The sequence below is a fragment of the Lycium ferocissimum genome, chromosome 1 (genome assembly GCF_029784015.1).
Source record: "Lycium ferocissimum isolate CSIRO_LF1 chromosome 1, AGI_CSIRO_Lferr_CH_V1, whole genome shotgun sequence".
NCBI lineage: Eukaryota > Viridiplantae > Streptophyta > Magnoliopsida > Solanales > Solanaceae > Lycium > Lycium ferocissimum.
This window is the reverse complement of record NC_081342.1, coordinates 17,447,853-17,464,949: the sequence shown is the minus strand read 5'-3', so window position 1 is coordinate 17,464,949 and position 17,097 is coordinate 17,447,853. Positions and strand designations below refer to the sequence as shown.

Genomic DNA, 17,097 nt, shown 5'->3' with positions numbered 1-17,097 from the left:
AATTTTTTTCGAAGGGTGGGAGTGCACGTGCACTGCCACCCACCCATTTGGGTCCGCCTCTGTATATATATAGAACTGTGGTCAGCTCAACAGAATTGAAGGGGTAAAGCAAACTTTAATTAGAGGTCTAAAATCTAAACAAACTTCATATATTTTATATGAAATATTTTTTTATTATTTTTTTAAAAACTTTTTAGATGAAAAATTATTACTTAATAATTTTTTATAATCAATTTCTTTGACTAATTTTATTTTTCAATTGTTATTTAAAGTAAGACTATCGATTTCAATGTTTAAAAATATTTTTCCACTGAGATGATCATTACAGGAACTGTTAACATATCTATAAGCAATAGATAAATTGTAGATAAAAATAATAGATTTAAAACGATAGATCTGATTTAAGAAGTCGATAACTTGGTATACCAAACTTAATATGCTTGTTGCAATTCTTGTAAACTTAAGAAGAAACAAAAACAGAATTTGTAATTCAATCACTTTGTTCAACACTTTACGATTATTGACTCTTATTTTTTACAGAGTATTACTCTAACTTAAAGATAAGCCAAAAGGAGTTGAGTTAATAAAATAATGTGAGTGTTGGCAGACAGAATGTAAGTAGGCAAAACAAATATTTTCTTGATTTCTTCTATTCGAAAAAGGTTAAGGAGAACATAAAAGTATAAATTTATCAATAGATGTTTTACTTTTTATCATAAATAAACAATTTCTTTAAGAAAAAATTAATACATAATTTGAACTTGAGTTTGGGGGCAAAAAACTTACCCACACCACGTGTTTACACCAAATCAATACATGCATGTCATGTGTTTGGATATGGAGTTATTTTACTTAATCATGGTTAATTATCATGTACTTTTACTTCATTCACTACAAAAAAATGAGTAATTTGCGAATGTTGAAAGTTGCAATCAGAGGTTTTAGCCTCTACTAGTTGCTAGAAGAGGCTAAAACTTCCGCTAATTGCAACTTTCAACCTCCGCAAACTATCCATTTTTTGGTAGTGATTAAATCACTAAACCATGACATGCATGTATTGGTTTGGTGTAAATACCCGATGTGAGTAAGTTTATACCAATTTTGAGGCCCTCAAAAATTAGGGGCCTAAGACATATGCCTTACTGGCCTATGGCTAGAGCCTGCCCTAATTAGAACAGGTTCTACGGTTCAACTAAAATCATTATTTTCTGCCCAAACTATACATGAATAATTTGATTGACTTGAAAGTGCTTCTAATAATCTGATAGGTTGATATTGTGCTTGATGACCATTCGCACTGTACCTTGTGGAGTAATGGTATATAGCCAAGAGACTTGGGACAATTAATTAAGAGTGACAAAAAAATTCAAATTTAAGTGGGAGCAACTCAAGTTATTTTTATTGAGTAGGGGTGAAAAAATTTGGGTTAGTGATTAATGAGGTTTGACCTATTTTCATATTTGCCCTCAGGTTTTTTTATTTACACTTGGACCCAACTTATATAAAACCCTAAATTATCTAAAAGGGTTTTTTTTTTTTTTTTTTTTTTTTTTTTTAAAAAAGGGTGCCAATGACGTCTTCTTCTTTGGACCGCAACTTCTTCAGCCATGTTCTCTTCCTCCTCCTCCTCCTCCTCCTCTTCATCATTTCATTCTCCCTTGCGTCTTCTTCATTTAGGATTAAAAAAAAAACGAATCTACCCGATTTACAAAATTTCTGGATTGAATTTCGTTCGTGTAGCATTGGGCATTATTTTATAGGTGATTTCTGATCATTTGGTAAGCAAAACAATGTTGTTTTGTGACAAATGTTCATATGTGTGTAGCTGCTGTTTTTCCAACAATTTACAGTAACAGTTACAGTTGTTGCAATAAGTGCTAGAGTTGTTGTATAAGAGTTTCTGAATTTATTACGACAACTAATAAATAAGTTGCCCCAACTATTGTAGTTGCTGCAACACTTGCAACATTTATGTAGTTGTTGCAACTTGTATATTAAATGTTGCAACAACTGCTAGAGATGTTGTATAAATAATTACATGTGCCTTATGAAGAATCTTGAGAAGTTTCTCTGGAGATTATAGAGAGAGAAATACATCCTCCAAATATTGAACCGGGCAAACCGAGAAGAAGGGGGGCAAAAAGGAGGTGTGGAGTCGGGGAATCATTTCCAATGAAGAAAAATAAATTCTCCATATGCAAAAGGGATTGGCCACAAGAGAACTACATGCCCAGACCGAAATGCTTCATAGTTGTTGATTTTGTTCTTACTTGTAATAAAAATTCTTTGGTTGATATTTGTGAACTTGTATTACATGACATGTTAATCTTGTTCTTACTTGTAATAATAAATTGCGTTATTAATGTTTGTGAACTAGATTTATATAATATGTTGATCTTGTTCAAATCACAAATGAAATTGCAGATTTTCAACAAGTAACAATATCTATTGTAACAACTCTGTTACTTGTTGAGATTTTCCAACAAGTGAAAGGACTTGTTACAAAGAACTATATTACTTGTAGTAATTTTTCCAACAAGTACTGGACTCGTTGCAACAACTATGTTAGTTGCTGTGATTTTTCTAACAGGTAACCTGATTTGTTGCATCGACTAATAAATTATGCCCTGCTGAAAATTCATGGAACAGTCTTCAACCAGTGACAAGACCTGTTGCAACAACTCTGTTACTTGTTGGGGTTGTTTTCCAACAAGTGACAAAACTTGTCACAGCAACTATATTACTTGTTGTAGTTTTTCCAACAAGTATTGGGACTTGTTGCAATAACTATGTTAGTTGTTGGGATTTTTTTCAACAAGTAACTTGATTTTTTGCAACAATTAATAACTAATATCATGCTGAAATCGTGGAATAGTCTCCAACAAGTAACAAGATTTGTTGCAAAAACTATGTTACTTGTTGGAATTTTCTAACAAGTGAGAAGCTTGTTGCAACAACTACATTACTTTTTGGAATTTGTCCAACAAGTACTGGGACTTATTGCAACAATTATATTAGTTGTTGGGATTATTCCAACAAGTATTGAGACTTGTTGCTACATCAATGTTACTTGTTGCAACAGATGCTACAATTATTGCAACAAATCAGGCAATTCTAAGTGTAGTCAATCTAAATTGAGGATCAATATAGTGATCTGACGTGAATTACTTGATTCAACTATGTTTGATGATCAATACATATATATGATGATATCCTTAATTATTTAGATAGTAATTTAATAATATAGATGATTAACTAAGTGTAGTAAACCTAAATCAAGTGATCAATAGAGTGATTTCACGTGAATAATTATTTGACTTGACTATATTTAATGATCAACAAAGTGTTTTAATGATATTTAGTGATCAATACATATATCTAATGATATCTTTAATTAATTAGATAGTAATCTGATCATAATAGATGATCGAATCAACCTAAATCGAGTGATCAATAGAGTGATTTGACGTGAATTACTTGATTCAACCATATTTAATGATCAACAAAGTATTTTAATGATATTTAGTGATCAATACACATATCGAATGATATCCTTAGATAGTAATTTCATCACAATAGATGATCAACTAAGTGTGGTCAACCTAAATCAAGCGATCAATAGAGTGATTTGACGTGAATAATTATTTGATTTGACCATATTTAATGATCAACAAAGTGTTTCAATGATATGTGATCAATACACATATCTAATGATATCCTTAATTAATTAGATAGTAATTTGATCATAATAGATGGTCACTAAGTGTATTCAACCTAAATCGAGTCATCAGTAGAGTGATTTGAAGTGAATTACTTGATTCAACCATATTTAATGATCAACAAAGTGTTTCAATGATATTTACTGATCAATACACATGTCTAATGATATTCTTAATCAATTAGATAGTAATTTGATCATAATGAGTTATCAACTAAGTATAGTCAACCTAAATCGAGTGAATAGAGTGATTTGACATGAGTTACTTGATGCAACCATATTTAATGATCAACAAAGTGTTTCAATGATATTTAGTGATAGTCTTAAACAATAATTATAGTTTTTGACGCAATAGAGTGAAAATGTTGCAACAATTGATAAGTTGCTGCAACAACTCTGATACTTGTTGGAAGTAATCACAACAATTCTATCAGAAGTTGCAACAACTGTGAGACTTGTTGTGAATAATTCCAACAATTCATTCAGAAGTTGCAACAACCCTGTAACTTGTTTGAAACCATTCCAACAATTTATGAGTAGTTGCAACAAATTTGTGACTTGTTTGGAACTATTCAACTTCATCCTTGGTTGTTGCAACAATTCAGGTGACTTGTTTGAAACTATTCCAATAATTTCTCGGTTGTTACAACAATTCAAGTGACTTGTTTGAAACTATTCCAACAATTTATCAGTTGTTGCAACAACTCAAGTGACTTGTTTCCAACTGTATGAGTTGTTGCAACTTCTGTTTAATTTTCCGCAACAACACTGCTATCTAACATAGAAAATATAGACTGAACATAAAATACATACTGAACATATTATATACTGAACACATAAAATAAATAGTTTGTTCATCATCCACCTTAGTGCTGCAAGAACATAAAATACATAACTTAAACTTAATTGTTCATCAACCCACCTTGGGGCTCCAAAAAACACAACTTAAACATACTTAGGGAAAGAAATAATATAAGTTAAATAAATTATTTATCAGCCCACGTTAGGGCTCCAATTCCTTATCAACCATGCCCAATATCACCATTCAAATCTTTGTGTTTGTGCAAAGACATCCTCACGTCATGCTTATCAAGACTAATACTTTTGAGAACTGTATCGGTGGAAGGTCTGTTGGGATCACTCCCAAAGCTAGAAGACTCGGCAGCACAAAACTTGACATTCTCATCATGTTGATTTTTTCTTTTTTAAATTCACCTATGATCATCGACCCTTAGACAGATGTGGTATTATCATCATGATCATTATCATCATCTCCATCATCATCTGCATCTTCATCAGTTCCATCTTCTATTTAGTCATATTCATGTTCAGATCCTCTTTGGGAAGCTTTATTTTTAGAATGTGTATCATCATCGTCTCTATCTTGGGTAGATTTTTGTTGAGAATGTGTATTTTCAGCTCCTTTTTTGTAATCTTCAAACCTTGTTTCTGCTTCTACTTGAGAGGCTTCTTTGGCCTCTAAGCCTTCCTCCTAGTCTTCAGATTGTTTCATGCTGACTATGACTTGGAGATTCATTTGTTGTCTCAGAAGTACTCTTTCTTGTTCAAAGATGATCTAATGAAGTTTCATCTTAGTTCTTTTACTATCTTTGGTCGATGTCGTAGTAGAGTTCTAATCTTTTTTTTTTTTGTTGGAGCCATTTTATCTACACACAGGAGACAAACAGAAATCTATCAATTAATTTGTGCATCATTCAAAATAAACAGGGGAAAAAAATTATAGCAGTTAATCAAACAAATACAACAAATATTGAAGTTGTTGCAATAACTGAGAAAGCCATTGCAACAACCGAGGAAGTTGTTGCAACTGTTGACACCCAATTTTGTCCCGCCTTTCTTCCAAAATATTTATTTGCGCTTCTAATATTTTTGACAACTTAAGAACAATTATTTATATTTTATTACAATTTAGCTTTTATTAATATCGTCGTTTTTCATTATCCAACTATAGTCATTGGCTATTATCATTATTATTACTGTTATTATTATTTTTATTATTATTATTATTATTATTATTATTATTATTATTATTATTGTTATTATTATTATTTTCATCATATTGCCATCACTTAATAGTATGATCGTCATGATCACTTTTAACATCCCTATTTATCATCTTACGCGAAAACGCATCGCATTTATTTTACTACTTACTTTTAGACTTTATAAATGTTATCGCACAACTATTACGGCATCATGTAATTTTATATGAGTACTAATAAATATATTTTTATATTAAGTAATATTTAGCACGCGCTAATATATAATTAATTAAAGAGTGTCTTTCATCTTAATTTAGGGGCCCAAATAAATATAAGGAGGAAAGCATATTAAGTCCAAGATAAATAGACTTCACACTAGCCCAATTTATATAAAATCTGATCCCTAATTTGGCCAATAATAGTCCAAGAAAAGAGCCCAATCCTTTAAACCATTTCCCTACACTCCTTTCCACATGGATGCACGAGCGCCCTGTCAGCACCATATAAGGCGCCAAACGGTCACAAGATAGGGCTGGCACACACCATGCACATGTTTCACACACCTCACACATGTCTAGCGTATGCCCAACACCCCTCTCTCCCATATTGTCTTGACTTACCGATTTTACCCTCATTTAATCTACCCGAAATACCCATTATACCCTTGAATCATCTAAAAATTTCTAGGGTTCCCTTTCTCTTCCTCTCATAGCCGCATCCTTCACTCTCTCTTCCTTAACAGAGTAAATTTTGGCTTCATCCCCCATTTTGGAGAGGCTTTGACCTCTATCTTTGGAAATCAGATATTGGTATGGCCGTTTCAAACAATTGCTTCAAGCGAATCACTGTAAAATCTCTAGTTCTTTTGATCAAGACAATAAAAAATACCAATACAAACCTACAGGTTATTCTCTCTTAATAAAAGTTTCCTCTTCCTTATACGATTTGAGGAAAGAATCCCTGCTGGTCTTTGCTCTTTCTGATTGATTCTGCATCCAACATTGTTTTTGAAACTCAAAAAAAAAAAAAAATGCCGCCCAAATGTCGACCTAACCCTAGCTCGCAACTATAAATGTTAGTCTTTGCATCCGTTTCAGGCATGGTTGAACAGCAGAGAGCTCACCCTTAAAAAAAAAAAAAACAAGAAACAGTCACATATCACTCAAAACTACTATATTTTCACCTTTCGGTTTGGAACTTTGGGTTAATCTGAGCGTGTCTGTGTTCGTCGGCTTTGAGTGTGGATCCGTGACCTGAAGCCTTAGTTCACTGCACCCGAAAAAGGTCGGTGTTGTTCATTCCTTTTCTCTCTTTTCGATTCAGTTTAGAGCATTGCTGTGTGTTCTTGGTTTGATGTAGATTAGCTTGGTCTTAACTTAGCTTAAGTTAGTTTTATTCCAGCCTTCTTTTCACTTTAACATGTGTTTGATTCCAGTTTATGTTGCTTGTTAAGAATGTGCTAGTAATTGTAGCATGGTTGGTCGCTTGTAAGTTTAGGTGTTTAATTTCCTGTTTAAACTTCAATTCGAGCATGAGGACGTATAGCATTTCTCACATTTCTGTATGACTCATTCTTGTCACTGGTTTTTTTTCTTTTGGCTAGAATATAACCGTTGCTTTATCTTGTTTGAGCCTACTTTCAAAGACTCCCTCCTCCTTTGCTTTTCTTTATTTTTATTTTTTCTTATTTTTTTTTTTTTAGTTTCTGTTTTAATGTGGTCTTTTAGCGTTGTCATTTTTGTTTTGTGGTTCTGTTGCTATTTCATACTTTCGATCAATTTCTTGGCTCTGTTTTATGTGTATTTAAGTTCAAGTATGAATTAGTTAATTAAACTTAAGAGTGCTTTAGTTTTGTTTGGGCTGTTGTATTAGCGCGGGATATGAAATCTATCCCTGTCCTTTTCATTTCTGTGCTTATATGGGTGTTGTTAGTCGTTTAAGTATGATTCCCTTTCCTTCTACCGTAGTTCCAGTTAAAGAATTAGTGTTGAACTTCACAGTAGAGATTAATGAGGGACAGAGTCTGAGTGCCTTTTTTTTTTTTTTTTTTTTTTAAAAATATATATACATAACTTAAGTCGTTTAGATAATTGTTGCCTGGTTTATTTTCTTTTTGCTTTCAATATGAGTAAACCTGCTATCTTTATGCAATCCTCAATTAGTATTAGCTCAAACGTCTTTCCTTAATACTCATTTTTCAATTCAGTTTTAAAATGTAATATGGAACTGTCACTAGTTTTCTTTTGGCTTCAAGAAGAAGTTCTTGGATATCTTAGGCCTATAAACATGGCAGCCTGTTTGACCTGAGTATGTCTGAGCTAGGACTTATTTTGAGTATCAATGAGTTTTTTTTTTACCTGTTCAAATTTCTGTTTCGGTTGTTGAACCTAAGCCATGTTTTCTTTTAGTTCATAAAAGCATACAGAGCACGACCTTGCTTTATTTAGTGTTTATATGTCCGATGACGTAAAATAGGATGTTCGTTTATCTTCTGATAATGGTTGGCGCTTATTAGTATACTCAGTGCTTTTATTCGAAAATATGGCTTAAAGATTTCTGTTTCACTGTTTGTGGAAAGCATGAGAAATTTCTTTTTCTTTTCGGTTTAAAAATGATCTTCTATATGCGTTTGTTGTCCATATTCGGACATACATTAGTAATAAATGTGATTTTGATTTCACCATTTAGAAATGACTGAAGTGTGGTGTATGATTTTTTTTTCCTCTCTTACTGATCATGTATGCTATTCAAGTCGCCATGTTGAGATTTAAAGTTCATGTGCTAATATCCCTTTAAGTGTATTAATATGGTTTCATTACCTCATTGTAATGTAGAAAGCATGTGTCTTTCAATACTTTGATTAAGCTTACAAATCATTTAAGATGGAACTTGGATAAAAAAATTGAACACTTTTCTTTATTAGATGTAATTTCATTTCCTGTAGTATTTCTTTCATGAATTCTTTTATCAGTTTTTATCCAAAAACGTATTGTGAATATATTTTGCATAAGCTGTCTCGCTAATCCTCACTCTTTCTTTTTTTACATGTAATGCATCCGGAGCAACAAAGAGTCTCATATTGAGACTCAATATGACTGCCGCTAAGCCGAAGACCTGCATTTACACCTTCTTTGCCCATTTCACTCCCACTATACTCCAAGCAGAACGATGGGCGACGAAGCCTCCGTCTCTTAGTTATTTCTGTTCTAGTTTTGCCTTTATTGGGTTCTGTGATAACCTTGCTGTTTTTTTTAATATTTCTAGCTTGTTCTTGATTCTCTTAATATAAGTATAGGACCAGTGCTAATATTTTAACTTAGAAAGGGTAGTTGTTATGTAGGAAAACCAGTAGCTTTTTATTTTTTTTTTTAATTTAGATAGTAACTTTTTTTTTATCACTGATGTCGTGCAACAAAGCAAACATGATTTGGTTTTTGGACTGATTATAAATTGGTTTTCCCAGAATTTAAATAGCTTCCTTTAAATTAATAAAAGATGCTTTCGCTTATGGTGAATCTTTTTATATGTTCATTGTCGAACAAGTGCCAACAGAATTTATATTTTTAAGAAAACAGTTTTTCATATTCTGACATAAAGGTGCAGCTTTTGATAATTAAGATCAAACTCGGATTTTAAGAAGCTAATCAAATGGAGTATTTTTGGCATCACTGGATCATTTTATTCTTAAGATTACATCTTCTCTACCCTGTTTTGAGAAAAGTTCAGATTTCAAGATCTTTTAACAATTCATATGATATATCTCCAACTCAAATCCAAATCTACTAAACTTCTTTAAAATACTTACTTTAAGAATTTAATTCCATGCATAATGTTATGATCGGTTGAGTTCTTTTTCTTTGAAAATAAAAGGACGAAAATAAATATGGCATACAAACGTGATTTTGAAAAGCTTTTTTTAGGTTTACTACTTCCTGAAAGTTTTCAGAGCTTTGTTTAAGTCTAAAAGGTCATCATGTTATTAGTTGCAAGGTTTTCTACTTTAATCACCTAAATACTTAGTATGGATACTTTTTCTCACATTGCTTATACAATATTAAATACAATATTTTTGTCACAATTTCTTATATTAACCTAAGTTTGGTCGGTAACCGTATTTAGTGGATTCTAATGGATGCCTAAGACCTTCCCGTTAGGATATTTAGAACCCTTACCTAGAGTTTATTAGGTTAGTAAGACCTTTAAGATTGGAGTTTATTTTAGGCATTTACTTAGTTAAAATAGGTGTCCTAATTCACCGTTAAAATAATTAGGTGGCGACTCCTTAAGTTAATAATTAGGAATCACCAACATGTTGTACTCCGATATTACCCGATTTAAATGGGGAATAACAGCTTGGCGACTCTGCTGGGGAAATATTTAGGTACTTAACCATAACAAACATAGGTTAATTAAGTTATTGTGCTTTAGTTGTTCTTCTTATGTGTTTTATGAAAAAAAAAAGGTGATTTTTTTTTTCAATTCATTTCTTTATTTGCATTAACTATTTCTTTTATGTGATAATTTTTGTTATTTACTTTAACTATTTCTTGTGTGATAATTTTTGTTATTTATTTTAATTATTTCTGTTATGTGAATTATCGTAATTACGTGTTATTGCATTCTTTAAAAACTATCATTCCGCTCATATTTCCTCCATTTATGGAAAATTCACACTATCACACGTGCACGCGAGGTGTGTTTTGCGCACCCACAAATTTCTTTCAAAATCCCAAAATTTAGGAGAGTTGGCATATGTGCAGGGTGTCCGAATTTCCGGTGACCGCGTAGCCTTCTCACTCGGGTAGTCCGCTCGGGAACCTTGTGTCTAGTAAGCCAAATCTTAAAAAACTTAGGATAGAGCTATGCCACCAATTCCATTTAAGTCTTGCATGCATAAACCTTAGGTGGATCGGTCCTTGGTATCGACTCCACAATTAGGAAGCCCACCAAATTGTCGACGGGTTTCATAACCCAACGACCAACAAGCATATTATGCGTAACGTGATAATGATAGAAGGATCCAAGCCTAGCCATGACATGTCGAGCTTGGGAATCATTTCTTTTTCTTTTTTTGTAGGATGGATTTTGTCCCCCAGATCCCCAATATTAAGATGGTCAGTGGCGTTCCAAGCAAGCTGAGGATATGGTGGGAAGATTTGGATCTTGGTAGTAGACTGGCTGTTACGAGGAGTTTGAGGTTCCTCATTTCACTGTTCCAGATCGCTCCCGACAAACATGTGATTAGAACATTACTTCAATTTTGGGATCCAAATCGAGTTGTATTCAAATTTAAGGACTTTGAACTCACACCCACATTGGAAGAAATCAGTTATTTTACTAATTTGAAATACCAAGGGAAAGGCCAGATTATTCCGCACAGTCAATCAGGGAAGAAATTTCTTTGCTACTTCGGGTTGAAGAACACTAAAAAACTCCGATGCTTCGAGAATAACTGGGTCTCTTTGGATTATTTGTATGAGAGGTATGGTCGTCAGGATGGTTACAAGCTGTTCAAGAAGGAATTCTCATGCACTCCCGCCCATTGGCAAGTTAGACGTCCCATTGTATTTGTTGTTGCCTTACTTGGGACTTTGGTATTCCCACGTGAATACGGAAGATCGATTTGCATATGTTCCGTGGCTCGAGCACTTTTTGAAGGAGTTGACGGAGCGCAACTCACCTTGGTTCCCATGATTTTGGCAGAAATACTTCGAGCTCTAGGAAAGTGTAAAAGAGGTGAAACAAATTTCTTTGAGGGTTGCAATTTTCTCCTACAGATGTGGGCAATAACCAGCAGGGATTCTTTCCTCAAATCGTATAAGGAAGAGGAAACTTTTATTAAGAGAGAATAACCTGTAGGTTTGTATTGGTATTTTTTTTTTTTGTCTTGATCAAAAGAACTAGAGATTTTACAGTGATTCGCCTGAAGAAATTGCTTGAAACGGCCATACCAACATCTGATTTCCGAAGATAGAGGTCAAAGCCTCTCCAAAATGGGGGATGAAGCCAAAATTTACTCTGTTAAGGAAGAGGGAGTGAAGGATGCGGCTATGAGAGGAAGAGAAAGGGAACCCTAGAAATTTTTAGATGATTCAAGGGTATAATGGGTATTTCGAGTAGATTAAATGATGGTAAAATAGGTAAGTCAAGACAATATGGGAGAGGGGGGGTGCTGGGCATACGCTAGACATGTGTGAGGTGTGTGAAACATGTGCATGGCGTGTGCCAGCCCTATGCTGTGACCGTTTGGCGCCTTATATGGTGCTGACAGGGCGCTCGCGCGTCCATGTGGAAAGGAGTGTAGGGAAATGGGCTGCGGATTGGGCTCTTTTCTTGGACTATTATTGGCCAAATTAGGGATCAGATTTTATATAAATTGGGCTAGTGTGAAGTCTATTTATCTTGGACTTAATATGCTTTCCTCCTTATATTTATTTGGGCCCCTAAATTAAGATGAAAGACACTCTTTAATTAATTATATATTAGCGCGTGCTAAATATTACTTAATATAAAAATATATTTATTAGTACTCATATAAAATTACATGATGCCGTAATAGTTGCGCGATAACATTTATAAAGTCTAAAAGTAAGTAGTAAAATAAATGCGATGCGTTTTCGCGTAAGATGATAAATAGGGATGTTAAAAGTGATCATGACGATCATACTATTAAGTGATGGCAATATGATGAAAATAATAATAATAACAATAATAATAGTAGTAATAATAATAATAATAATAATTATAACAATAATAATAATAATAATAATAATTATAACAGTAATAATAATGATAATAGCTAATGACTATAGTTGGATAATGAAAAACGACGATATTAATAAAAGCTAAATTGTAATAAAATATAAATAATTGTTCTTAAGTTGTCAAAAATATTAGAAGCGCAAATAAATATTTTGGAAGTGCATTTGAAAGCATTTATGCGGAGCATTTGAAAGCAGTAGAAAATATTTGTGCATCGATACATTTGAAAATCTTTGTAAGACTTAAGCATTAATTTATCATAAATTTTGAGAATTATTGACACTTGAGAGGCATAATTTCTCCTAAATGTTATAAGAAAACTCAAACCGTTCGACGCACAATCCTTGCAAAGCTGTAAACATTACAGACTTGCAGTTTCCGCAATTTTAAAAACCTGCACTCAAAGAAAATTTGTAAGTTTCGGGGGAGGTTGATTCGCGTTGACTTTGAAGATCCAGTTCTTGATGCTTCGTGCTTCCAGCTTTGTCTCGGACTTGTAACCTCCGCCTATTTCTAAGTCTTGGCCAATTAATAAAACTATTTGATTAAAAATCATATTATTTCAAAAGGAAATATGCATAAATTTATGGTAAATATGTATATAGTGATAAATAATTTCTGTCGAACTTGTAACCGTGACACGTTGTGGAACAAAGCGACCATCCTTTCTCCAAAGTCTTTCCTTTGTTTGATGACTATGTTGACCATATACTCTTTCATGCCTCTCGATGCCGCTTTGCAATGATGCCCTTAAAAATTGTCCCAGTTTCTGGCATAAGAGGATATTGAACTTTTCACGTGACGAAACCGAGCCTTATATAGGCTGCCTACGTATCCCGCCAAGGGAATCAGGTCAAGCGTAGTTCAAAACATACAAGGCAAAATAAAATTGAGGTTTTTCAATAATGTGACCGAAGCCTATCTAGGCCGCCTACGTATCCCACCACGGGAATCAGGTCAGGCGTAGTTCATATTACAAACAAATGGAAATTTTAGAAATTTCCATCTTAAAAAGACCAAACCCGATATAGGTTTCTTACGTATCCCACCGAGGGAACGTAGTTTTCATTACATAGAAAGACATTACAGGATATTACATATAAAATAAACGAAAAGCTCCTAAATGTAGTATCTCTTGACGACATCTGCATTGATAGCTTTCGGCCATACTTCGCCATCCATTTCTTCTAGAATTAGTGCTCCTCCAGTCAGTACTCGATGAACCATGTAAGGCCCTTGCCAGTTAGGTGCAAATTTTCCCTTAGCTTCATTTTGGTGTGGGAATATGCGCTTCAACACCAATTGCCCCGGTTTGCATTGTCTAGGTCTTACCTTCTTGTTGAAAGCTTTGGCCATTCTGTTCTGATAAAGCTGTCCATGACAAACTGCATTCATCCTTTTTTCATCAATGAGCATCAATTGTTCATATCGATTTTGTATCCACTTGGCATCACTCAGCTCAGCTTCTTAGATAATCTTTAAGGATGGTATCTCTACCTCTGCAGGTAACACAGCCTCTATTCCATAGGCCAAAAGATAAGGCGTTGCCCCAGTTGAAGTCCTAACAAAGGGTGCGATAAATGAGAAGGGCCAATGGCAATTTTTCGTGCCAATGTCTGTAATTATCAATCATCTTCCGTAATATTCTCTTGATGTTTTTGTTGGCTGCTTCAACTGCTCCATTCATCTGAGGTCTGTATGGGGTGGAATTGCGGTGAGTAATCTTAAATGTTTCGCAAATCTCACGCATCAGACCAATATTAAGATTAGCTCCATTATTTGTTATAATTGACTCAGGGATTCCGAATCGACAAATGATGTTATTTCGAACAAAGTCTACCACTACCTTCTTCATCACTGACTTGTGCGAAGATGCTTCTACCCGTTTTGTGAAGTAGTCGATGGCTACCAAAATGAACCTATGTCCATTTGACGCAGCCGGATCGATAAGACCAATGACATCCATGCCCCAAGCTGCAAATGGCCAAGGAGAACTCGTCACATTTAACTCATTTGGTGGGACTCGAATCAAATCACCATGAATCTGACATTGATGACATTTCTGCACAAAACAAATGCGCAAATGTTTCCATAGTCATCCGTAAATAGCCAGCTCGTAGAATTTTCTTAGCCAGAGTAAAACCATTCATATGAGGCCCACATGTACCACCATGCACTTCTTCAATCAACTTGACCGCTTCTTTGGCATCAACACAACTTAAAAATCCTAAATCTGGAGTCCTCCGATAAAGGATTTCTCCATTTAGGAAAAAGTGGTTTGCTAATCTTTGAAGTGTTCTCTTCTGAACACTGGTTATGCCTTCTGGATAGTCTCCTGCCTTGAGATACTTCTTAATGTCATAGTACCAAGGTTCTCCATCGTGTTCTTCATCTACATGGAAACAATAGGCTTGCTGATCTTGCACATTCACCTTGATAGGATCTATGTAATTCTTGTCCGGGTGCTGAATCATAGAGGACAAGGTTGCCAAAGTATCAGCGAACTCATTTTAAGCCTTTGGGACATGTTTGAATTCTACCTTGATAAATCTCTTACATAAATCTTTCACACAATGCAGGTATGGAAGTATCTTCACGTTCTTAGTGGTCCATTCGCCTTGTACTTGATGAACCAATAAGTCAGAATCACCTATAACAATCACCTGTAACCAATAATTCTTGTATGTTCATGTCAACAGCCATTCTGAGTCCAAAAATACAAGCCTCATATTCTGCCATATTGTTGGTGCATAGAAACCTGAGCTTTGCTGAAATTGGATAATGCTGGCCTGACTCCGAAACTAAGACTGCTCCAACGCCAGCTCCTTTGGAGTTTGCAGCCCCATCAAAGAACATTCTCCACTCTGGATATTCCTCTGAGATATCTTGTCCGACAAACAATACCTCTTCATCTGGGAAAAAAGTCTTAAGAGGCATGTATTCTTTATCTACGGGATTTTCAGCAAGGTGATCTGCTATTGCCTGCCCTTTGACAGCCTTTTAGGTAACATATACAATATTGAACTCACTTAGCAAAATTTGCCATTTGGCTAACTTCCCAGTAGGAATAGGCTTCTGGAAGATATACTTAAGTGGATCCATCCTTGAGATGAGATAAGTAATATATGCAGACAGGTAATGTCTCAACTTTTGTGCAACCCAAGTCAAAGCACAACAGGTGCGTTCCAACAAAGTATACCGGGCCTCACAAGGTGTGAACTTCTTGCTCAAATAGTATATTGCTTGCTCCTTCTTTCCTGTTTTATCATGTTGTCCCAACACGCATCCAAATGCATTCGCTGACACAGACAAATATAATAACAAAGGTCTTCCGGATTCCAGAGGCACCAAAACAGGCTGATTAGACAAATACTCCTTGATTCTATCAAAAGCTCGTTGGCAATCTTCCGTCCATTTGGTAGCAGCATCTTTCTTCAATAACTTGATTATTGGCTCACATATTATTGTTGATTGTGCTATGAACCGACTGATGTAGTTGAGACGACCGAGGAAACTCATCACGTCCTTTCGACTCTTTGTGCAAGTTTTGAATAGCCTTTATCTTTGAAGGATCCAATTCTATGCCCCTCCTACTCACAATAAAACCTAACAGCTTTCCAGCAGGAACACCAAATGCACGCTTTGCGGGATTTAATTTCAAATTGTATCGCCTCAACCTGTCAGAGAACTTCTTCAAATCTGTCAAGTGATCTGAACTCTTTCGTGATTTGATGATGATATCATTTCGAGCCTAGCCATGACATATCGAGCTTGGGAATCATTTCTTTTTCTTTTTTTGTAGGATGGATTTTGTCCCCCAGATCCCCAATATTAAGATGGTCAGTGGCGTTCCAAGCAAAATCGAGGATATGGTGGGAAGATTTGGATCTTGGTAGTAGACCTGGCCGGTTACGAGGAGTTTGAGGTTCCTCATTTCAACTTTGTTCCCGATCGCTTCGCTCCCGACAAACATGTGATTAGAACATTACTTCAATTTTGGGATCCAAATCGAGTTGTATTCAAATTTAAGGACTTTGAACTCACACCCACATTGGAAGAAATCGGTTATTTTACTAATTTGAAATACCAGGGAAAGGCCGATTATTCCGCACGATCAATCGGGGGAAGAAATTTCTTTGCTACTTCGGGTTGAAGAACACTAAAAACTCCGATGCTTTGAGAATAGACTGGGTCTCTTTGGATTATTTGTATGAGAGGTATGGTCGTCAAGATGGTTACAAAGTTCAAGAAGGAATTCGCATGCACTCCACCCATTGGTAAGTTAGACGTCCCATTGTATTTGTTGTTGCCTTACTTGGGACTTTGGTATTCCCACGTGAATACGGAAGATCGATGCACTTGCATATGTTCCGTGGCTCGAGCACTTTTGAAGGAGTTGACGGAGCGCAACTCACTTTGGTTCCAATGATTTTGGCGGAAATACTCCGGGCTTTGGGAAAGTGTAAACGGGGAAAAACAAGTTTCTTTGAGGGCTGCAATCTTCTTCTCCAGATATGGGCAATGGAGCATTTCTATCAACGCTCGAATATGGCAGATATATGCTTTAGCGAGTTAAACAAAATTGATAGTTTTTATAAAAGGACGAAACCGTTT

The 17,097-nt window shown here is 34.9% G+C and overlaps 1 protein-coding gene across 1 annotated transcript; it reads left to right on the top strand.

Annotated features, from left to right (window-relative positions):
• Positions 1 to 6,894: 6,894 nt before the first annotated feature.
• On the top strand, positions 6,895 to 11,573 carry LOC132060442 (uncharacterized). The gene is made up of 2 exons (XM_059453486.1): positions 6,895 to 7,005; positions 10,799 to 11,573. The coding sequence occupies exon 2, from the start codon at positions 10,800 to 10,802 to the stop codon at positions 11,571 to 11,573; it is 774 nt and encodes a 257-aa protein (XP_059309469.1). The 5' UTR covers positions 6,895 to 7,005; position 10,799.
• Positions 11,574 to 17,097: the final 5,524 nt, after the last annotated feature.

Bases quoted from the DNA above. Each gene is read 5' to 3' on its own strand.
- LOC132060442 (XM_059453486.1), top strand. From the start codon at position 10,800: ATGGATTTTGTCCCCCAGATCCCCAATATTAAGATGGTCAGTGGCGTT.